This window comes from Lycorma delicatula, chromosome 5 (genome assembly GCF_047948215.1).
Source record: "Lycorma delicatula isolate Av1 chromosome 5, ASM4794821v1, whole genome shotgun sequence".
Taxonomy (NCBI): domain Eukaryota; kingdom Metazoa; phylum Arthropoda; class Insecta; order Hemiptera; family Fulgoridae; genus Lycorma; species Lycorma delicatula.
In genome coordinates this window covers 9,882,454-9,907,826 of record NC_134459.1, presented here as the reverse complement: position 1 = coordinate 9,907,826, position 25,373 = coordinate 9,882,454, and the positions used below count along the sequence as shown (strand labels likewise).

The following is a 25,373-nucleotide window of genomic DNA, read 5'->3' as shown; positions in this document are numbered from 1 at the left end:
ACGATTTAAAAAAGACAAGTTACAAAGCCTATAAAGACCGTTTACAACACCGTTTAAAATGTTAGTAGACATTAAATAAATAAAAATAGGCCATTACCCGGAGAGATCGTACGCGAGCACCGAATCGGTTATAAACAGAACAGCTGGAGGAATATAAAGAGAAGAGGAAAAAGATGGGAACGAGCGAGAAAGCGAGAGAGAGAGAGAGAGAAAGAGAGGAAAAAATAAGCCGCACATAAGAAGTAAACCGATAGCAATGTACTCTTTATAGCCGTATTAAATAGTCGAAAACACAGGCGTATATACCGTGCATATATATGTATGTAATACATATTCCGATAATAATTAAGTTAAGAGTGGCAACGATAAATGAAAAACGATTTATCGATACGAACGGCTGTTTGACACCTATGTACAAGTATACCATACCGATCTAGTCCTACCTGTCCGATGGAATTGAAACGATGTACATATATTAAAAATAAAAAATAAAAACATCGTCGCAATCTTTTATAGATTATAATATACATTTACACTGTAATACAATAACACGCGTATGAACTCGACACGCATATGAACGCGCGGTGAGTATTTGTTCGTCTGTAAAAATAAAGGCAAGGAAAGATTTTAAAATTATACTACTGTACTTTAATTCGTACCGTGATTATTACGCACGCTGACGATCGATTCCGGGCAGCAAAATCCTTGTAGCGTAATCTTAATATTCGACAGGCCTGTACGATATTCCTGAAAAAACCTCACGACCGCTTAAAGTAATCGACTTACTTATTATTTCACAATAACTTCTGTACTTCAAACGTTCGTAATTATGACAAATCCGTCGTGTGCGGGATTGCGGGTGAGGTTGTCGCAGTTCGTCGGGTCGTTACCAACATACAGCAAAAACAGATAAAAATAACAGATAACAGATACTTTCTTTACTCGGATCGACAGAATGTCGGCGATTTATCTTAAGTAAATTAATTTCATAGAAAAAAATTTAAAACATATACGAAGAAGTTACAGAGACTGTTTAATTTACGTAAAACATAATGGAAACAATTAATTTCAGTTGAGGTACAAATGACAAGCGGTAGTTCACACCGCTTGAATTTCACGTCGTAAACATTGCATAAAGAATGTAAAGTTGTATGGCTACGAAAGTCGAACGGGGCGTCGTTCGGCGCTCGTCTTGTAGCCGTTTTCACGTTTTAATTCGTAGAAATGAACGGCGAATTTACACAAATAAATAGTGGTCATTCATTAACGTAAGAATTAAGTCGTTGTAACTGTAACTTACATTTATTTCTTAGTTTGAAAAGATGAAATGACCGGGAAAACGGGTGTAAAATAGATCGATATTTCTAATCCGACATTAATTTGTTTTATCCACGTATAAATGCGAAATAGGTTTACTTTGGGGGGGGGGTTACTTATTATTATTCCTAATTATTACATAAGTAATTACTTGCTTTTCTTTAACTTTTTTTTCATGTTTGATCCTTAATTTAACATACTTCCTGACATTGCCGATTGTTGAAATTTTGCACACTTACAAAGGTCGGGTGACAATACAATATCACCATTACTTTTGCAAACATCCACCCGTACGGGGGTAAATTAAGGGTGCGGGTGTAAAAAATTGCAAATACTGAAAAATGGATATGCGGGTTTTTTGAGTTCGCAATTGATAATCCGATAGCCGTTTGATAAAAAAAATTACAAAAACTTAGTACGGAAGTTTTTGTGGTTTCGAACTTGATAACATTTTGTCATCACTCATATATATATATATAATATACATATATGTAGGTGTTTGATATTTTATAAATATATTAGAAATTTCAATATAATTTGATTAAAGTATGACAAAACTAAAAAGCAATTTTTAAAAAATTTTGAAAAATATTTGTATTACTATTTTACAATCCTAGGTTACGCCGAAATAATAACATCTATACGCATGTAGCTATATCAGAAACCTCCGGATATCTAGTCCATCTTTGTCGATTTGGGACTCGTAGGACAGATGCATCCCTAAATCGTGTGGTAGCAGTAGCTAAAACTTATTACATCTGCCTTTCGTTCGGTATACTCTGCGTTTGAATCCCGGATTGAGCTTTTTTCGCACAACAGAATTCATCATTTCTTATCGTAAAAAAATCGGATAGTTAAAATCGGGCGAAAATCTGCAGTTAAAGGAGAATAAGAAAATAAATGCCTGGGTAAGCCGGTCAACATATCTTATAATTAAAGCTTAAGAGCAAAATCGTGAAACGGCATCGAAGAGCCGGTAGTATGAAAATAGGGAGCGGCCAGCCCTCCGTTTCGCACGGAAAAGCAACTATCTGCGCCACCCAGGCGTACAATTACGCGTTAAAGATGCATCAGGTAAAAATATCTTTAAAACAAAATTACAAAAGTAAATTCTAAAACATTTAAATTTAGAAGTCCATTGTACAAGCCGCCCAAATACTATAAAATTGTTTTACGAGTTTTTTTCTCGTACTACAATTTGAATCAAATTCTAAAAGAACAGCTGGCAAGCAGTTCGTAGTATTCGTTCGTATTTTGTTCTAAGATTATGTTGTTCTTTAAAAAGCAGAATTGTCGTTTAAAGTATATATTTTTAAAAAAAGGATCGGTGAGGACTTACTACTTTCACGTAAAATTTTAAAACCGTTTACAGACAGAAGTTGTTAGACTGAAAATATATAAAGTTAGAAATACGCGTATTGTGAAAATCAAATTTTTAGACCGTTGGAATGTTGCTTTTTTCAAAACGTTTAAACGTCACAATGTTTTCAAACAGGTTTAAAAAAATTATTCCTTACGTTATTTATGAATTTTTGTTCTTTTGATAAGCTAAAAACACAAAGATGATTAAAATTTTCGTTAAAGTCACATCCCTCCCCTTTGCGATGTAGGCTCTTCAATACTTCAATATCTCATCTTTTTTCGAAAAAAATTCCTTTACAGAACTTTTACGTGCAATTCTTCATCGATTACTACACGTTTATATTAAATAAACTGCAACTCACCAAATTAATACTAATAATAACAACGTATTTTAGTACGCCGTAAAATTCAATTTTTACCATCAAAGTAGATTCGTCAGATAGACCTCTTAGTAGACAAGCCTGTTCTTTCGCAGGCCCACTATAACCCGATAACATTGCTAATTATTGCTCTCAAAAGCACCAAACAGTCGAATAATTATGAGTTATAGGTTATAAATAAAATAATATTAGAAAGGAAGAAGAAGAAATAACTTAACAGGATATAATCGTTAAGAAATTGCTTGTTACATTTAAAATGTCGCATTACTAATTCTAACCAAAACAAAAATTTAAGGTAAATAAATATATTGCTCTTTTAACCGGGTTAGAACTCGGTTTTAATAATCTTTATATAAATAAAACAAGGTTTAACGTTAAAAAAGATTTAAAATAAAATAAAATTGAAGTCGAAAAATTCTATTAAAATCATAACGCGTGTAATAATATTACAAGGTAAACTAACGATACATTAAGATAACAAAAAGAAAGTTACAAGAAAAAACATAATAAACGGTAAAAGACAAGACACCTTTGATGACGGCAATAAAACTGTATAAGTAATACCTTAACTAGACTTCAACCAAACTTTTAAATTGAAGAAGTAAGAGAGGCATTTAATAAAACACTCGACGCGAGAGAGAAAACAAAACTTTAGTAAAAGAAAAAAAAACCGTTGCTACATCTCACCCACGCACTTTAGTTCTTTCTCACTTAAAATAATTAACGGCAAATAAACTGACTTTCACCTAAACTCAATATCTAATAACCAAAAGAAATCAACAATTAATACCGTACACAAGTAAAACGAGTTAAAAGGGATATTATTTTCACATCAACTTTTATATGTATATACATCATTACAAAAAAAAAAATCCCTATTAACAAAAGAACGTTTAACAACAAATAAATTCTATTATATAAATTGTGCGTGTGTGTGTGTGTGTGTCTGTGGGAAGGGGTGCGCGCGCGCGCACGCACACACACAAACATAAACTGATGTCCAATGTTCTTACAAGAATACAATCGTAATTAATAAATATTAAGTATAATGAATCTTGAGAATAAAGTAGAGATGACTACTATAGAAAATTTACGTAATCTATAATTGTACGCGTACAATACACAAGTACGTATTCATCACAAGTTACTGCAATGCAGGTACAATTACTATTTATTACACATGAAAAAATGTTTTGCGCAAGAATATATTTAACACAACAAATCGAATGAGGGTTCATGTTTTGTCGATAGATTTGGACAGTGTAGGAGCGCTTCAACTGCTGCCGGCATATTAATCGTGCAAACCGCACACGAGTTTAAAACAAATTCTAATTCCATTAAAGACTATTTTAAATCGCATCAGACAATCGTTTAGAAATCATGTAATTTTTTAATATTACAATATCAAAAGTACAATAATCAATAAAATTTTAGCTGAAATACATATACTTTTTTGAAAACGACACCCAAGTTCTTTAGACATTTCGCGTTCTAATTTAAAATTAAAACGCGATAACTACACAATCTAACCGTAAAATAAGAAAATCAAAGGATTCAATCGCTAAGTAAAAATATGTAATGTACAAAGTCAGAATCCATTATATCCGTTTCTTATTCGGTGATCTTGGATTTAATTTCTGAATGAAAACGTATGCGAATATAAAATATAGTAAAACCATAAAATTATAAACGCAATAAAAGTAAAAAATTATAATTCTTCAATTCGTCTTGAAATTTCGACTTTTGGACGCTAAATTTAAAATATATATATATATATATAATTATATTATACTCAGGGTGATTCAGAAGGAAAAGAAAATTATTTGGGAACCGATTCTAGAGCTTGAAATAAGGAAATTGTTCGTCCAAAGATATATCCGAAAATTCTTTGTCATAGAGTTACAGCTTCAATTTTTTTAAATTTAGATTCAATTGGAAAAATGTAAATACAGTTTAGAGTACAGCAAACAAAAAAAAAACACTAAATAACTTGATAAAAATAATTAAACGCAATCAAAATTATATGAAAACAACCAAACCGCCTAATGTTTATTATTAACAGCTACATACAATTTTATGACAGTGAATAGTATTCAAATTAAAGCGTACAGTTAGTGTTGCCAACTTAATTTCTCAAAGGTTTAAATTTATCGTTTTAAAAACAGCTGTTTTTAACTTTTACAAATTCATAACTTTTTCTGTTACGTTCTTTTTTTTTTAATTATAAAAGTCGATCTGTTTTTTCTTCTTAGATTTTACAACGTCAATTTTCTCAGAAATAAACTCTCCAAAGGTTTTGGTAATAAAATTTACGCATTTATAAGTCATGTAAAACACTTATTGTACTTCAAACTTAAAAAAACCTGTTTTTCGTCACTAAATTTTTCTGTTTTACGTTGGATATCGTGAAAACTACGGGCGATACAGTTCTGGGATTTTTTCAGGTCAAAAAAAATAACAAACATAAAAGTCTACCCCCTTATATAACACGTTAAAAATTTCAGTATTACCTCATTTCACCGGAGAAACTGAAATCCAGACGAAATTTTTCGCTAGCCGTAGCTCGATAATAAAGCGTTTTTAAACCTAAGTTTGAACGAATTTTATTCCTTATTTCAAGCCCTGGAATCGGTTCCCAAATTGTTTCCCTTTCCTCCTGAATCGCTCTTTATACAAATACAAGCGATTCAAAATTACACGGCGATCTCTCGGAAGATGATTCTATAGCCAAAAATAAGAAAAAAGGTACGTATAAACATAGGTCAGAAAACTGTTCGTTACCGAGTTTCCGCTCGCAAAACATTCACCCCTACTTTCTGCTTCCTCTGCGAAATTAAATCGTACATAACTTCTTGGGGTACAAATCGAGGCAAATCGAGTAAATCTGGTTTTTCCTAATGGTTTTTGATCTAAGAAATTGAATAAAAGCGGTGCTAGATCTCTATCTCGCTTACGTTTTAAGAAAAACGGGGTTAAATATGAAACATTTTTGTCGGAAAATACACTTTTTTAAGCCCGGAATAAAATAACTATGTTAATCTACCTCTAGTTAACTTTGTAGAGAATTTAATTCTGAAAAAATTAATGTCTAATAAATAACGTCTATTAAAATTAAACACAAATTTGAAAATTCAACTTTAATTAGAAACCAAACGCACAAACTGGATCGGAAAAGCGATACGTTTTACGCAGAAAAATTTTCATCGATGTTTGAACAACATAATGTAAACTAAAGCAAATAGAAAAATTACCGATAACAAAAATACGAACAAATAATAAAAAAAAAAAAATCACATACATTTTAGTTTTTTTTGTAAAACTTAATTCAAAAATAGTTACTCGATAAAGCCGCAAACATTTCTTCAAAACAGTTGCTCAATGTGACCGCCATTCTGTTCAATGCGTGGTTCAGCTCGGCGAATCCACGCTAGCCGGGTAGGTATAATAACAACATTATTATTCCTAACGGTAGCTACAGCTTCTATTATACGATGTCTGAATTCTTCTTCTGTGCCAATACAAGCATAATAAACTAACGACTTCGTCCTACCCCAAAGGAAAACGTCCTCTGGTGTGAAATCGGGATGGCCATTTTACCGATCCGTTTCGATCAATCCACTGCTTACTAAATGCGTTATTTAAATGATTCGCCACATCACGACAGTAACGAGTAGGTTCGCGCCATCGCTGAAAAACTACATCACTCTATCTGCAAGTTGAATGTCCAACAGTTCCGTCAAAAAAATGCAAGTACCATTGAGCCTTGAAGGTAAGAAAAAGAGCCTATGAGTTATCACCAAGAAGGCCGCATCACACATTAATAGAAAAATGCGTTGGAAACGACTAGTAGAGTGTCATCCCCTATGACACGTAACCTTTCGTTCCAAGTGATTTAAGTTGTATAAAAAGAAATCTTTGCCGACGTACTATACTTTTGTATACTTTCGTACTCCGGCTACCTATACTTTCGCCTTAAACGCTACAATTTAGGAGGAAAATTAAGCGGAACATTAAACTACGCAAACAAAGGATTACGTGAAAACATTCTACTTTTTGAGTAAAAGTTTGACATACGGGACCTAAAGTATACGACCGTATCTTCCCATCCCCTTCAAATATTATTAAAAACTAAGTAGCATCAAAGACTAATATTCAGAAGTTAAAATCGCGTTAAAAAATTTCATAAATTTTGGTTAATCAAATACGGGGATAGCAATAAAAAAACAGGCCGACACACACACATACGTACAATATACGTTACAAGGGGGTAAAGAACTGCAAAAAAAAAATCCTGAGCGGTAAAATTTGACCTGATTAATAAAGGACACGTTTGTAATAAACCTGATTTTTTACTTCACTTACTGTAACTCTGTTTAGCCGTACAGAATAACTATACAGTCTGAAAAGTAATAAAATTTAAATAAGCGATCAAATATTCAACAATAAACCGATTTATAGCGCCTGAACAAATATATTTAAATAATAAATTTCTAATAAATAAAGATGTAAATTACATGTTAATACGTAAATAATAATGTAAATAATTATTACATTAAAAATTCGATGCGCTCACCTCTCATCCGGGGAAACTTGATTGTTTAACCTCTGAAACAAAGAAATGAAATCCCATAATTAATAACAATAATATTACAATTAACGAAACTGAATTTAAATGCGTATACAACAAAACGTAGATAAATGATTTATACATATATATACACACACTATTTTTTTCTAATATAATAATTGAAAAAGTTTCAGTTTACACAAATATATATATATATAAATATACATAAATAATTTTTCTGTTAGGGAAGGAAAACTACTGTTTTAATTTTTGTTGAAAATACATTTGTTACCAACCAGTTGGTACTGCCGACTTAAAAAAAAAAACTACATGAGTTGGAAAGATATCAATCAATACATTGCGGTTACGTAATCCGGATAGACTATTATTTAAAAAATTTAAAACTTAACATCACACGTACAAATATGCAGGCAGATGTAGCTGGCGTATGTCGACGGATTGTTCTGTATAAGTGTCGGATCCATAGTTAAAGAATACGGACGTAGTTTTTTCTAAACGTTCTGTTTATAGAAAGTAGGATTCTTACAAATTATGCGAGCACGGTACACGCACAAACGTACAAAATCTAAACGATGTTAAACGTCCAAACGTACAAAATCTAAACGGCAGAAAACTCCTTTAAGGAATAGAGTACAGTCCCTCTATGAACGGTGAATAATGTCCGAATGCGACACACGTGAAAAAATGTCGGGGTAGTCAACGTTTATATCGATTTCACTTACATCTTCGGCCAGAAGAACGCACCGTACGACGACAACGGTTTAATATTAATCGTAACTTATATCCGTTTATATCGCCGAGCGCCGACCAAAATCGTATTAACAAAACTAGCGACAATTATGCTAAAAACTCTACTGAAAAAAATGGATTTTCACATCGATCTTTCTCATCAAACGTGTAATGCGGTTCGATCGATAACCGATTAACCGGACCCTTACTTTATAGTATAGCGTTAAGGGGGGAGGAAGCTATCCAAAATATTTCAAAAACGATTACTCTGTACTTTTAAGACAGCGAAACGAACGGTACTCCAACGCATTCGAGTTATCGAGTCAAGAAATTCTTAAAGGTTATTTTGGTGAAAAACCATCGGGTTGCGGAGAGGACCCGTTATACGGCCGATCTCACGCGAACGGATTTTTGTTCGCGGGGATGAAACAATTAAAATTACAAACAAAATACGAATACTCAAATTAACTAACGATCGCATTTCTAATGCTGTCCCTTCATAAAAGAACATCAAAACGACGTTCGACGGACCTTCGACGACGAATTCTGAACCGCATTGTTTAAAAAGGATAAATTTCCGAGTGTTCATTTTAAAAAAAAGAAGTTTTATTCTGTATTTTAATTAACTCTTAATAATTTTTAATTGTTGTCTCCAAGAAATGTGACAACTACATTTTTCCTGTAACCCTAAAACAACAATTTGAACCGCTTGGAACACGTATGTTAGTTTTATTTACTTAGGACTTTAGAATTAGACAAACAAAATATTTTCCTTTACGATGTTTATTTTTTCCCTTAAAAGAGATGAAAACCTATTTCAGAATAGTTTTTGAGAGTTTAAATTACATATTATCAATTACAAGATTTTTACAAATCGTTTAAAATTTTGAAATAATGTAAAACCTCAAAACATAAATTTCATTACAAAATTTTCATTCGTGTATATTTAAAAATTTGCACTCAAATGTTAAATACGGTGTAAACCGTTAATATAACTTAAAAAATTAACTTAACTAACTTTAAACTAAATTTAAAGTAACTTTAAGTAACTAAAAACAGATATAAAAAAAGAAAGAAATGTTCACACACATTTTTCTTATTTTTAGTTCTACAATCATTTCCCGAAGTTTTCCCTCACACCTTATACAGCATCCAGTTTCTAAGAAATCGTTTTCTTTTGAACGGAGGAAACCTCAAAATATTAAGAGATGTAAAAATCGGGAACGGATCATTTTTTTAACGTTACGAATAATTTACTTCTGTTATGTGCCTTAACGGCTGGAAAAGTCTGCCGCCACAAAACGGCATTTTAAATTAGAATTATCTTTCGTACCGTATTTGCATGCAGTAATATTTCAAAACCGTTAAAAAATCTCGTGCTTCGTTACTTACATACCGTCAAAAAAAACTCGTACATTTAGTAAATTTTTCAGCTGCCACATACTCATATATTTTTTTAAAATCGTGTTAGTAGAGTTTTACGTTGTCGTTTGATTAGCGCTCGAATAAACGGGAATTTACCGAAAGCCATTTACTAAAACGGGCTTGCTATCTAATGAAAAGACCTGAAACGTAACGATATCTTTCCAAAAAGGTAAAATAAAATCTAAATCGGTTTACCTCTACCGAAGTATCTCAAGCGTTGCAAATGGAAAACGCGTGTTGTATTATTATGCTTGCGTATAACAATACACGATATACAAAAGACGTATAGATATATAACTTATTTTACCGATGAAAAAGATGATTTCTACAAAAGCATTCGGACAATTTTTTTTTATATAAAAGGGAAGACCACACCACCAGTCACCTGGTGGAGTCAGCCGGTCGGTTATCCTCTACCCTCTTCTACGTACAGTTAACTATACAAACCTCAACCGAATAATACATCCCAGATTGCGATCTTCAGAAAAACTGAACGGATCATTACACGCATCTTATTCGAATAGAATAACGCCTTAATACCTTAATATCAATACTACTACTACTACTGCTACTAATAGCCACTTACCCTGCGCGTTAAAAATAGGTGAGAAAGGGACCGATTAACAAAATCAATCAAACGAATTCAATAAGACTGACGTGAGGGTTACGATTAGCAAAATTATTTGCTATCGGTCTAAATTAAAACAGTGTGAAAACTTTTGAGTTTAAATTCGATATATACAAAAAAAAAATATCTTTAATACGCCAAAAAAATGAACTTTTTGAGTTACAACCATCTCTTCTCCGACACGATATGAGTAAATAAGTTCCCGATAGCAAACTCAAAGAGGTTATTTTGAATCGCATAAAAAATATCATCCGCTTTCTGGTTATTTCATTACTTGTATACAGTTTAATCAACAGTTTAGGAAAATACATGCCCGTATCGGGATAAAGGAGTATAAGATAAGCATTATACAAGGTCGATACCTCTAGAACGGACGAACCGGTTATCATCACATTCTACCCGCGTCGTATATATTTCTACGTTATTAATTATTTATTAACAAGACACGTTTTCTTGGCCAGGAAATATCAAATCGGCAGGGCGTATCGGGTAACAGGTGAGGATTTAAAGATATACGCCGTGAAGATAAGAAACGTATCCCTTATTAAGCTTAAGACCCTGTTGCATATAAGTTACACGTTGCAAGTAAGGTACATGTTAGCATATGGAAAATGATGTAATATTTTAAAAACCGCATAAGATATATACCTTCCAAAACAATTTAAAAATTTAAAAAAAAAAAATACGTAGACATGATCGCTCCACATGTCTGGCCGAAACAATATTTTCGTGTGTCCCACGAAGAGGTATACGTTTTTGATTTAGTATCACTCGCCCGTTCCCCCACCGATTTCATTGAAACTTTACAGATCTAAGGTTCTGAAAATGTTCTGTGAAAATTTCAACCTTCTGGGATTTATAGAAACAAAATGGCGACTTTCAAATAATAATTTCAATTTCAGATAAACCGCACTTTTCATTCATTACAAAATAGATGGTAAAAAAAATGATAATTAAAAACAATAAAAAAATTTGTCACGGTTATGACTAATTATTAACTTGTTTTATTCAATTTGAACAGCTGATTAACAATACAACATCTCTTTTAATCATTATTACCAGTTATTTTGTAATGAATACTAAGTGTGGTTTATCTGAAATTGATATTATTATTTGAAATCCGCCATTTTGTTTCTATAAATCCTAGAAGGTTGAAATTTTCACAGAGCATTTTCAGAACCTTCGTTAAAAGGTCTGTAGTTTCAATAAAATCGGTGGGGGAACAGGCGAGTAATATTAAATAAAAGGCGTATACCTCATCGTGAGACACACGATATATATATATATACGTATCATTAGCAATTACTTTCCAAAACGATGGCCTGCACCTGACCAGGAATTTTCTCCCTTTTACCAGACTTGGACATTTCACGACGCAAAGATTACGATCGCTTTTTAACATTTGTTCAGAGGAAATGTCGGACAAATAAAAAAAAATAAAACTATCATTTTATCACAAACAGCTCGCTTCGCCGGTTAAACGCCGAGTAACAAAGAAAAGATAGAAAATACTGCCAAAATGTTACATTTATAATAGTATAACTCAGACATTTCATTCCGATTAGTGTATGCCGACAACAAAATATATCAAACGACACGACAAAAATACTATAGTATATAATTACACCGTAATATCAACGTCTAGTTGAAAGAAAATGTTTTTAAACGTAAACCGTGCAAGGAAGTGATCAAAACAGAATCGCAATGAAATATTTTTTTTACTGTACGTAAGCCTATCGTCTCGCTAATAATACAAATAATATGTTAAGCCTTCTATTTTATCATCTATACATCTTTTTAATATATCCGAACGTAACAGAAAGTTTTTATTAAAAAAAGTTTTATCGAACGTAAAAATAATTGTGATTTTAGTTCACGATGGTGACCGATACGCATACAGAATTAAATGATCGGCGTTAAGACAGCTGTAGATGCAAGGTACAAGCACAAGTCGTAAAAAAAATAAGAAAACAAAAAACTATATGCAATGGAAAAGTTGTAACTTGTGTGAGCTAGTTGAGTGAAGACTGACCAGAAGAAGAAGAAGAAAGAAGAAATACTAGACGGCGCCGTTAACTCCTACACGCAATGTCGTAACATCGGCATACACAGCAGGTGACCGCATCACACTATATAGTATGTACAAAATGTCGCAAATTTATCCGTGAAAAATTCCTTGAAACTTGTAGTTTATAAATTTAATTTACCGAAAAGCCAAATAATTCTACAACGGTAACCAAAAGTGTTACTCGGGAAAATCCCTAAAAACATGTTAAAACATCTGCTGACAAAAATTTTCATTACGGTGCAGCATTATGTAAATAAACTTCCCGATACCACCAAATTCTCAGGGAAATATGGAAATAAGAAAAGTATAATTAAAAAATGTTATCGTCTAACCGTTTTAGAAAAATTTCAAATTACACGGTTAAATGCAAGATCCGCGCTACATATAGTTGTATTATAAGAAAACATATAAAAATTTACGAGTAAATCAGATACGACCGACAGTTTCTACCCGTATTTATCGGTTTATAACGATTAAATATTTTTGTACGTAAAACTTACAACAAAATACCTGACATTTAGATCGTTAAAAATCTACGTCGCAATAAATAATTGATCTTTTCGAAAAAAAATCGTATTATCCGTTCGGTTAAACAGACTGATATCCGGTTAATTTAAAATCCGTCAAACCAAAGCCGATACTCGAACACAGGAGACTAGTAAAAACGGGAACCCAGAACTATTACTAAGCCGATTCATTAATTATAATAAGAATAGAAATGTCTTAAATCGGGTTAAAAACAACAAATCTCAGAATTTTCTTCCATACTAACATTCGCTTCGACCGATTTTAACGTAAATGTTTTGTGCATTTCTCTTACAAAAACGCATTCTTTCTCTCATTTTTTTTATAAATAATCTTCTCTCTTTCCAAAACATGTCTCTATATTAATGATTTTTATTGCGTACAAAATATTTTAAAATATATATTAATTAATAGCCGAGCCCGTAAATCGACAGACATTCTTTGCAACAGTTTAATTTCTCAGAAAGAAAAAAAAATGACGGCCAAAGTTATACCGTAATAGTCGCCGATCCCGGAAGGGGGTAGAACCGCAGTAGAAACAGTTACAGGAGGTGGCCAAAGCGATATAAATCGACCTTTCTCGACGCACATGTTATAACGTTCGACGATGTTACGACCTTCAATTAATAAAAATAATAACTTGATTTCCATCGACATAACGTCCGATAAAAATATAAATTAATCCGCTCTAGGATCACAATTAAACGTAGACACTCGGGGCAATTACTCGAAAACAAAGCGATAAAACAAGAATACTAGTTAGAGAGGTACACAACTGTCCTCTTGTCGAATAGAAGGTAGTAAAGACGATAATTTATAGAGTTACAACCTATTTGCTTTACAAATGCGAACGTACGCACGCATACTTAGACAGAGTTGTAATTAGAAATAATTAAAGATTGTACACAGCGTTCTCAAAATAACTAATCTAATTCTAAAAAAAACAACAGATAATAATAATAAGGATTACGAGAAAAATAAAAATCCAAAAGAGGAGCGAAAAGTTCAGAAGAAAACAACCTCAGAAAGAATGAAAAAATATTAGATAAAACGGAAAGAGGCCAAAACGCATACAAAATAATCGAACTAACGTATCCCAAAGTGGGTAATTCAAAAAAATATAATGAAAGCAACAGATTTAAACCGCAACCCCCACTATAAAATCACAGCATATAATCTATCTAACCCGTCCGGTCAAGTAAAACATCCAGCTTTTTACCGATAATTTAAAAACCTTTAGATTTTTGTCAGTTCAATAGGTACGAAATGAAAAATTGTTAGACCAAGGGGAAAACCGATCTCTGAAATAGGGAACAGTTGCTTAACATTTATCTCGTTAGTTTTGTTTGATACCACTTTAAACCGTGTCTCTACAAAAAAAAAAAACAAAACAAAAAAACAAGAATTTAAAAAATATACTGAATATACAAAAAAATATATATACGAAAATACAAAATATTAAGCGATTCAAAAAAGAAAGAAATGAACGCCTTTTTGCAAAAGCAACAAAATTAATGTTGTGAAATGGGAACTGTAAACCAATGCCCGATAAGAAATACTCTATAGTCTAATCTAGAATTAAAGGAAAGAACACTACAACTGATGAACGATGATTGGTTAAGATAGTAGAAGGTTTGTGTTAGGTTTAGACAGTATTATTGCACACTTGTATCAGTATACCTCACGTTAATGTGTCACCCAGAAAGAGACCGATATATTTGATTGTGTTACTTCGGTTTATAATACTGACTGTATAATGCGGTGATTTACAGTCGACAGAAAAAAGTTTTGTCGAAAATTCTTTCAAGTTTTATCTATTTAATTATTGCCCCCCCAAAAACACTTTACTGAAATACATCCCCCGGCAAATAAATCCCAAAAATCTTTTCCGGCAAGTTCAGTAAAGAAACGCCGATATAAAATTTAGAAAAGATTTCTACTCTTTTTTTTTTTTTAATTACATTCGCTATAATTTTTATAAATTGAAATAATATCCTAAATTGCATTCGCAACAAATAAATCATAAAAAATAGTTTCGTAAAAAAAGCCTATAGCCTGTTCAAAATGAAAAGGAAAATTCAGAGTACAGAAGTTTCAACTTTTTAATTTATCCGCCGAAATTAATTTCTAAAACGCAAAGCGAAAGTGGAAATTAATAGTAATACACCAAAAAAAAATATGTGTATTATTTTTATGTCTCAAATCGAGAGAGAAATTGAAGAAGTTTGTTTCGTTTCAATTTTTTTATTAACGATTAGAAAAGAAACAAATGAAAATAAATCTTAACAACAGAGAAAATATAATTTCATACAGACGATAAATATAATATAGCACTCGTTACGAAAAATTACGTGGTATGGCAAAATTGTGAAACGATAACTTTTTCCATTAGACAGCAGATACCTAAAGAGCTGTTGAACAAATTAAAATAAATACGGAAGCAAAATAATATTCAGTTTATTTTACAAGATCATTCGCGATAACCGTCTAAATATTTAACAAAACATTACTTACTCGACTAGAGTTAAAAATGTTATAACTCGACTTTAGGAAACTGACGCTGTAAGAAAAGTTACGCGTTCGACTTGAGCGGATTATTCGATTGACAGCAGTTATTGAATACACGAAATCTCTAATAAATATAATTATAAAAAAAGGTTCATATAAAAATAATTTGACAACAAAGTTTAAATACTTTCTTGGCATGTCTATTTATTCTCCTTATATAATGAAAAAATAATGATACTCGTGTATGAAAAATGTTATTTAAGATTTTTTTTTTTGAAGTGCGGGTAATTACGACGGAGTTTTAGTGTAAAATTATCATTACATGTTTAAATAAAACAATGAGTTTTAAAAACTAACAAACGGTACTTATATTTTTACTGCCCTCCTTCCAAAATCATCTTGTTAAATGGAAGAAACTAAATATAAATAAATAAATAAAAATATAGCCTTTTTTCTATTTTCGGAAAGGGGGAATTTTGGGGTAATTTTTTTCAAAATGGTAAGACAAGCACGCACACATGTGCACGGTTAATATAAAGTGGAGTTAGTCGGTTAATATAACCTGGAGAATTGACCTCAAAACGTTACCGACAAATTGCCCCGCATACATGAATCTGTACAAAATTTCATCAAAATTCAAGTTTATTCAGCAAAATTTACGCTCTTCAAACACGCCAACGCACGTACGTTACCTCCCCCTCCCACATTTTTTTTGGTTTTGGGGTCTCTGCGTAATGAAACGTCGAGAAATGTACATAAAACCCATATTACATTTATTGATTGGTTATCCTAATTTCCTTCTTGCATCTATCTCTAGAGGTTTGATGCCAGGAAAGTAAACTCGAACAAATCGGCCCGGCGATTCCTGAATTTTAAGCGAACATACCGACGAGCGTATAAAAGTAACATTTATATAATCTTACAATTTTAATTAATTTTCACGATTTATTCTATACAAAATCATTGTAAGACAAAAGAAAAAGATTATTTGAACTCATCCCTAAGCATTTAAGACTACGTATAACATTATAAGTATACTTATTTATCGTGTTTTTAGAGAGACAAACAGAAAACATAGATTAGATTTAGCTTCAGGTCAATCGATAAACTGACTGTTATTGTCGTTTGATGCCGCCATAGCAATAATGCCCTTCCGTCCTACAGAACACCTGGAACTGCCGATGCTTTAATTTCTTTACTTACAGTACTCAATACACTTACTGCAGATTCAGTCGTAAATTAATTCAAAACTTCTAAGAATCGGTTGAAATTTAAATAAAAATATATTCATCTTACCTTCCTATACTAACGGTAAATGTACTTTAACTTCGTATTTAAATACGCGTATCCGATAAGCGCTTCGTTTTAGACCGATAATATTTCATATTATGCATGCGTGTTTTACGTAAATCAAATAAAATTTTTAACTAATAACCGGGCTTCTTACGGAAAACTTAAAGCACGAACACTAACAACAGCGTCAATTTAAAATTAAACGAAAACTACTCTTTCAAAGCTAAAACGTAATAATGTAAACCAAACTTCAAGGAATACAAAATCTACTATTAAAAAAGCGGAAAAGGACCCACCGCTATTTTAAAAAATTATTCAAAAATAATGAAAAATTTTGATAAAAAGTTTACTTATTTTTATAAATACATTTAGTAACAATTTTAACAAAAATCGAATACGTTGAATAACATTTTTTTAAGTCTTAGCAGTGGTAACCATTTTCAAAAAAATGTGCGATAAAATATTAATCGATATTTCTTTTTACCCCTCTTACTCTACAGAGGAAGTGTTATTCACCAACAGAATAAACAACTACCGCTATATGCACCGGTCGAGGGGAAAATAAGAATATAAACCTATCCTAAAAGTAGACGCTCCGCAATAACTTCATTATTTAAATAAGTAAACTGTTTTACTGTTTTCTATAGATTTATTAGTTTTTAATGGTCTTTATTAATAAAACGACCTAATTTTTAAGTTTACATAAATTTATTTATAACTTAAAACCGGATGAAGCGGTTGAAGTCTAAGAATATCGTGTCCGTATAGTTAGTTACATCTCAAAATGCAGTTTCGATTTTAACACTAGATGGCTGCACGAAACAGATTTCTGAAGCCGTTTGATCATTTCTGTTTTTCACACCCGATCTTTTGTACCTTGTTTTCTTTTTCCTATGATAAGAAGCATTATCGACTATCGTTACAAAATTAGAAGGGAGATAAGAATTAACTCTTTAATCGATAAAGCCACGAGAACAAATCTTTATCCCATCTAACTTCCTTATTGGCTTCTATTTTTAACGTACATTTTACAGTCTAGATGTGTAAATTGGTAAATCTAGTAGTTAGTTTATTTCATATACCGGTCGACTGCGTAATCTCATAATACAATCACAATTATATAAGGAATTTTTTTAGAAATTCTGTACGACGATTGAATTTTAACACCGCCGATAGACTACAAAAATTTTACAGAATAAACGTTTGTTTATTAAAAATACTAGTATTTAAAGGTAAAACCGGTATTAGCTGCGAAATCTGAAATTTATATAATTTCACACCGTATAATCGAAAAATCATTAAAAACGTCTCTAATACGTTTGTATTACATTTCCTGAATCAAGAAAAAGTTTCCAAACAGATTTTACTGTGAAACGTACTCAAGCGCAACAATCTAAATTTCCAGTTTGTCAATTCCGATAGCAGTTTTAGAAATAAGCATAATTAGCACTAAGTTTCAATTGAGAATGGTAATTTCATGAATTCTACGTTACTCGGATGAGTTTTGATAACCTTTCAACAGATTTTGTAGAAAAATGTTTTTCAATTTCCCGGCACGATAGCTCTAGAGCTATGCTGCAAGAAAGGACGGTATGATAGTCGTTGAATAAACAGATTTTGGTGAAAATTTGCAGGCTAGTGTATATGGGGCAATTTTTTATGGGGAAATATGGGTCAATATCTCCACGGGGTGGAGGGTTTGGGGGTCAATTTTCGCAAACTTTTGTAAGCACCCCAGAGAAAAAATACTTTAGGGACAATATTGACTGTGGGGGAGGCGATCAAAGTTTAAGAATATAGATTGTTTTTGATTTTTTCAAAATTATTTTGTGTTTATTTAAATTTTTATTAGTATTAAAAATTTAAATAATAAACTTATAGTGATAATATTACAATAAAATTTCATCATAAGATTTTTTTTTAGTTTCTTCCACTGAGCACAGTAAATTTAGAAAAATAAAACGATTTTCTTGGAAGGTGATTTTGGAAGTGGAGAAGCAGAAAAAATAAAAATACCGATATTTTGAATTTTTAAAACATTTTTTGGTTTATTAAAACATATAATGACCATTTCACACTACTAAAACTTCGTCGTAAATTACCCCACCCTAAAAAAGAAAACTCAAGTAATTTTTTCCACTGTATAAGAATAAACAAATGCCAAGAAAGTATTACAACTTTGTTGCCAGATTTTTTCAATAATACGGCAAACACAGGGCTGGAATTTGGTATAAATAAAATAATTATTTTTCATATTTCACTGTAAGAATCATTTTGAGAATGTGTTAAATTCTTTCCATATTTTGTTCGACAATTACGATTTCACGCACATCTTATTTCGAAAGTAATTCTATTTTTAAAAACATAATAATATCGACTTAAGATTTTTTTAGTCAACGCGAATCGACCGGTCGGTTACTTTTCTCTCATATTACTTAAAAAGAACGTTTGATGGTTCACTGTATTACAAAGAAGCGTTTAAATTTTAATAAACATTAAATACATCGTTAATGTTCTACAGATGGACTAAATTTATCTTATTCTATAATTATCAGTAAATTTTGCAAAATGCATATTGTCGTATTTTTAATCGCGTAAATATACGTTCATCGATGTACGTACGTATTTGCAAGTTTTAAATTATTCTACATCTAAAAATGTTAGATCGTAGATTGTTTCATTTTCTATCAAAATAATAAGTTTCATGCAGATCTGATATTCGAATAGAATTTTATGAAAAGAAACCTAAACAGAAAAACGTTTTGCCTTCGGCTGGATAGCGAAATTCTTATGTTCATATTATTAATAATTTCGTAAAACTCGAATTATCGATTGAATTTTACTACAAAATTCAATTTCTACATATGTAAAAAAATATTTCTTTACGGAAATTCGGTAAAGAAACAAGGGCCCAAGTAGTTAACTACGAGGACGCTCTTTCGTAAATTATTTGATTTTCTTACAAAATTACTAAAAAAACTTTCAAACGAAGACTCGATGACTTCATGACCGTATCAAAGTAACACTTTCATGCGGATAATAAAATTTAAAAATAAAAAAACGATAAAATTTCAGTTTCGGAATACTGGAAAAGAAAGTTAACCTGTATCTAGACCTTCGATTCAAACTCCTAATGGCTGCTTAGGGTAATTTCATACAACGTCCCAAATATAAATTATAACTTCACGAAATTCTACCGTACAGTTAGCTGTATTTTAAATATTTTTTAAAACTTATTTATCTCCAAAACGTTTAATAATGTTTCTATTAAGCTGCTTTTAATGAAGAATGTACCAAAATAAAATAAGAATCCGTTCTCTTCTACCATCACTTCATCGTGAATATGACTGACGTTTTTAATTATAACCCGATTTATAAGGATCGGAGAAGATGCACAACTGCCACAGTAGTACTATCAGAACAAATTAAGAAAGATAATACCGTTCAGAAAGAATCGATAAAGCGATTAAGGAGAAAGCTATACCACGACTCCATCGAAAAACGCTTGTGTTCAGTAAATTTCTCGAATTTCAGCCAAATATACACTTGGAGGTTAATGCAAACTTGAATGTCAGTTAAATGAAGACCGACTACCTGTCGAATATTTGTATTATCATCCTTCGTTTACTTTCAATAATTATTTAAGAAATTAAAAATAAATAGAGCCAAGAATTTTTACAATTCAGATCTAAGCAACCGTCTAGAAAAATTCAATATATGTTAGAGGCACAAACTTGCATTAAGTTTGCGTGTCGGTGTAAACGTAGCCAGGTGCAATGCAACGTGTACACCAAAGGGCATCTGGTTATTGAAATATTCTGCTTGAAGAAATCATTTTCCTCGACAGAAAAGCTAGCCTGCTAAGCAAATTTTACTGTAGACCCGAACAGCATAAGAGCAATTCCTTCTTGTTCTACAAAACACAGAATGAGTAAATTACAGAAGTCTAAAATCAGGATTGCCACACTGTATCAAATAATTCTGTTATTTACACATGTTGTTATTATTTTAGATTCCCATAACAATCTGTCTTTTGCAACCTCCAAGTGTAGGTTGTCTTACTACGTGAAATACTGTTTCACATTTTAAATCCAACTTCTTCAATAAATTACTTTTATCACGATACGGCTGTTGAAATGAGTTTTACAAACCGCAATCAAATTATCTGATATATTAAACGCCGTGTTACCTGAAATTAATTAATTACCTCTACCGAATTTATTAATTTCTCTACTTCTACCAGAGAAAGAAGTCTACGAAGACGGATAGAGGATGAAAACTAGATTCATTGCATTTTAAAGCTACAAAACAAACTATTTCGTCTGCAACAAATAAATTCAGCGAAAACTATCTACGTTTTGCGTGTACAGTAAGTAATTATTTCTGCAGTAAATGTTTCTTGAAAATGTTCAGTTTGCTGTAGATTTTGAATTGACAAAAAAAAGTTACAGGGATCGAAGGATTAATATAAATTCCTTTAATAGAATATCGTAGATAAATAAAAATTATTTTAATTCTATAATTAACTAAATCGTTTGTTTTATCGAAGTCAATTATTTCAAAATTCTTGTCGTTTCTTAAGATATCTAAAACGTATAAATAAATTACAATTTGACCAAGAGAATAATTCACCGATCGAACGGCAATTTTTAATTAACACTTAATATACCTTAAGGTACTTCGTCTATCTGTTAACGAAACAAACCCGTTTCCAGATTTTATGAAATTTTGCGATAAGGTTCGTCGCTGTTAGAGGGAACAATGTATGAATAGTGATTTCCCATAAAATGTTCATTGCAAAACGGCGTCTAACACTTTTTTTAAACTCGAGGACAGTAGGATTAGCAGAGGGGAAATGTCCGTCACCAAATTTCAGCCGCTGAGTACAACAGTAAACTTCACTCCACGGTTAACTAGGCCATGGCTACTCCTATCTTTCCTCGGACGTGTTCAGCGCTCGTATCTGCAAATAGGGTTGTTCCTAGCTTCAACCACAGCGCTGGAATTTAGATAGCGCTAACATTCGAGTACATATTTTACAATCGATTACGATCGACAATTCCGTCTGGTACTTTAATTTAACTTATATTTATTAATTCGATTTAAGTGTAGAGCTAAACTTATTAAAGTCAACATAAAAAGAGGGAGGTGTACCGTTCACAGAATCGTTAACAGTTTTATTACGTTAATTTAAAACCGATCAAACGCACTACAAAAAACGGTCGAGCGACGTGGCCCAATAACGGTTTCGTGCCGGTTTGAACAAATCCATGAACACAAGAGCAATTCCCGGTTTTCCCGTGCGCAATACTTTTAAAGTCAACAGTAACCTATATTAAAACAAATAATATAAAAATTAAAAAATCGGTTTAAATATAATATTAACTATATCCGTAACGTTAAACGTCGATAAAAACACAATACCTTTAACAATATCGCACTAGCCTATAGTCGACTATTAAAAGAGATGTCATCCGCATATTTTACTACCTTGTGACGACCATTTACTACAATAAAAATTACGATTGCATTTTTCCTTTTTCTTCTTTTTTTTAATTAAGCAAAAACGAATCCTTTTTAATTTGCATAAATATATCGGAAAATATTCTTCCCTTATCGCATTACGTACAGACGGTAAGGTAAATGCGATTAAGTCTTGCCTACGTATTATTAAATGTACACGTTACGTTAAACAGTGCTCGAAATATATTCTGGAAAGACGACAGGAAGCGATTCAATCGTTAATTGTAAATAAAGGTGACCTACCGCGGACACTAAAGACGTTGATAATCTCATTTTAACATTACAGAAATCTCACCGCTTTTACGTGTAATTTTTGCCTAAAGCAAAAATTATCCATAATTATTTATCTAGTAAACCGCTGATTTAAAATGAAATCGTTTAATTTCATTAGGACATTTACAGATATTCCCGAACCGACAACATCGTTCATTCTTGCTTTTGTATCTTACGGGACGTTATACGATACGATCTAGCTTTTATATAAAATAAATATCTATTTAATTAGAAATAAAGTGATACTTACAAAATAATAACGGTATGTCATTAAATAAAAATTCAATAATTACCGGCACAAACAGAAATCTTATGAAATAGCTAAATTCAGTTTCTACTACTAAAGGAATAAAATAACGTCGTTAACTTTAATCCGACATATCTGGCAAGTTTCTGCCGTAAAGCTTTTCAGAAACAAAAGTAAAGCTTTTCAGTGATCGTAAAAGAAAGTTGAAACGCGGTCATCTGATGACCGTAGCTTATAAAGCGGGCAGACGACGACGCGACAGGAGAGAATGCGGTTTTAATCTCGGTTAACATTAATCTAACAGCATAGCGCTAAATTAAAAATCAATTACAAGTATGAAATAACAGAAAAATTTATTGATACGATAAATAATAAGAACGGGAAATTGTGTGCATAACAAGAGATTTTGCCGATTTACAGAGAGAACGTAACATACGAACCGTTAAGTACGGCTGTATAAACACAGAATTCCATACGAGTCGTTTAAGTAGGCGAGAAGCCGACAACGGTACGACGTCAGCAACACCTACTTGATCAACAAGTAGTAAGAACAGACGAATAGAACAGAGTTTGAGCCGAGCTTGTTAAACGCTTCCTCGTTATTAACGTTTCCATAAAATCGTTTTAATTATAGCCCGGCAAGTTACAAGGGAGAAAGAGCGTGAAATGAGGTTTAAGCTGTCGGCATCCCCGGTCCGACTTCCAATTCTATATTTCTATCCCCGTCACGTTTCACCCCCTCCCACGAGATAGCCGTAGCCGTCGAGTCGATCTGTTATCCCCCTTTCGTATAAAAACACTAATACACGCGCACATATACTCTCGTATAGTAAGCACACGCGCGTTTCGGTTATGAAAAACTTATAGACTCGAATCATGAAGCGCAGTTCGACTTGTGTTTTTGTGTGTGAATGTTTGTCTATAGGTATTTTATTTTAATATCGGTATACGTGAATGCGAGGTAAAGCTTGTGTATAACACACACGCATTACGATAATAAATTACTTTTTATAAAGAAGAACAAGAAGTTATAGGCCTGCTATTAAATAATTCATTAAAGAATTTTGTTTACAATCGGACCGAACAAATTATTTAATAAGAAAATATCTTTTTGAATTAAATTTTGTTTTAAATTTTTCTGTGAAAACTACTCCACACAGAATACATTTTGTATATTCGCAGCGAGATTATATATTTACTCGATAAAAACTAAAAAGAAAACGTCTTAATTTTAAAGAAAGATTTATTACTCGATTCATAACCGTTTCAAAAAGGGGCGTACCAGATAAAGGTGTTGAATTTCAATTATCGTATCCAAATATTTCAAACATTTTGGATTTCATTACTCGTATATCTCACGACTACGTCAAGAGACAACGTCTTTTTCGTTTGTTCCCGGTAACCGCGAAAACTACTTAACCATTCATTAGGAGATTTTAAATGTAGCATTGTTATGACCGCCGGAATGTTTACCGCAGTTCAAACCTCACCGATCTCGCTATCGCTAGTACGTAAACCTATAATAAAAAAAAGAAAGTTAAATAACCTACAACTTCTTTTGCTAAATCTGTCGTCGTCTATATCGATAGATATTGTCTAAACCGACTGTCATTGTTTATATCAACATCGACTTTTTTACAGTAATGTATTATGCGATTCGCTAAATTTCAGTTTGTATTATTATAATAACAAAGGTTAAACAACGACGACTACATACAGATTTAACAAAGTTTTGACGGTTAAGGAAATAATGAATTTCGATATCGATATAGACTTTTTCCTAAAGCTACTATGCGTTTTACTAAGTTGAACGTCATCGTTTAATCTGGCGACGACCCGTGAGAACTTGTCCTTACGCGAACAAATTAGCACTCGGTACAGTTTTATATACTGAAGTTCCATCAGCGAATGCCGTACCCGTAATCGGCCTAGATTAGAATTCAATTCGGTATTAATATTTTCATAACCCCTAGGTCGGTGAGGTCACCGATAGAAAGAACTTCTACTACAATTTATGATCGTAGTCGACGAGAATCTACGCCACAGTGATCTCAAAGACTCAAAGAGCAACGTGTATGCTCGGCTCAAAATCGAGCCTAGCCTTCGAGATATATGTCAAGTCTGAAATCAGATTTTGATTGTCACCCTGAAATCGACTATCTGAATTTTAAAACTATTCGAGTAGGTAATAAGATTAAAATATGTAATAATTGCGATGCCAATAAAATGGAACGATAAAACTCCTGGACTTTATTGTGCCGGAAACAAAGTAGTTCTTCAACAACTTCAACATCCTGGTTATATAAAATGATTATGGGAAAGCATCTTTTACCTAACATTTTATTTTATTCGGTAAGCTGTGAATAGCGATAATTCTGAGAGCAAGAGTTCACATATAATTATTAAAGAACTACTTCCAATTTTTTAAGTGTCGTACGCGTATATCGCGAACGAAGTCGCGACCGGTGATGCCAGTACTGTATATAAATATGAATGACAGAGCGTAA

The 25,373-nt window shown here is 32.1% G+C and overlaps 1 protein-coding gene across 1 annotated transcript in view; it reads right to left on the bottom strand.

The window, feature by feature from the left end:
* The window catches only part of LOC142324716 (RNA/RNP complex-1-interacting phosphatase homolog), a 255,341-nt gene that overhangs the window by 120,511 nt on the left and 109,457 nt on the right, over positions 1 to 25,373 (bottom strand). Inside the window, exon 3 of the mRNA XM_075365633.1 lies at positions 7,633 to 7,664. Within this exon, the coding sequence (XP_075221748.1) occupies positions 7,633 to 7,664 (32 nt within the window). The remainder of the gene's footprint in view (positions 1 to 7,632; positions 7,665 to 25,373) is intronic.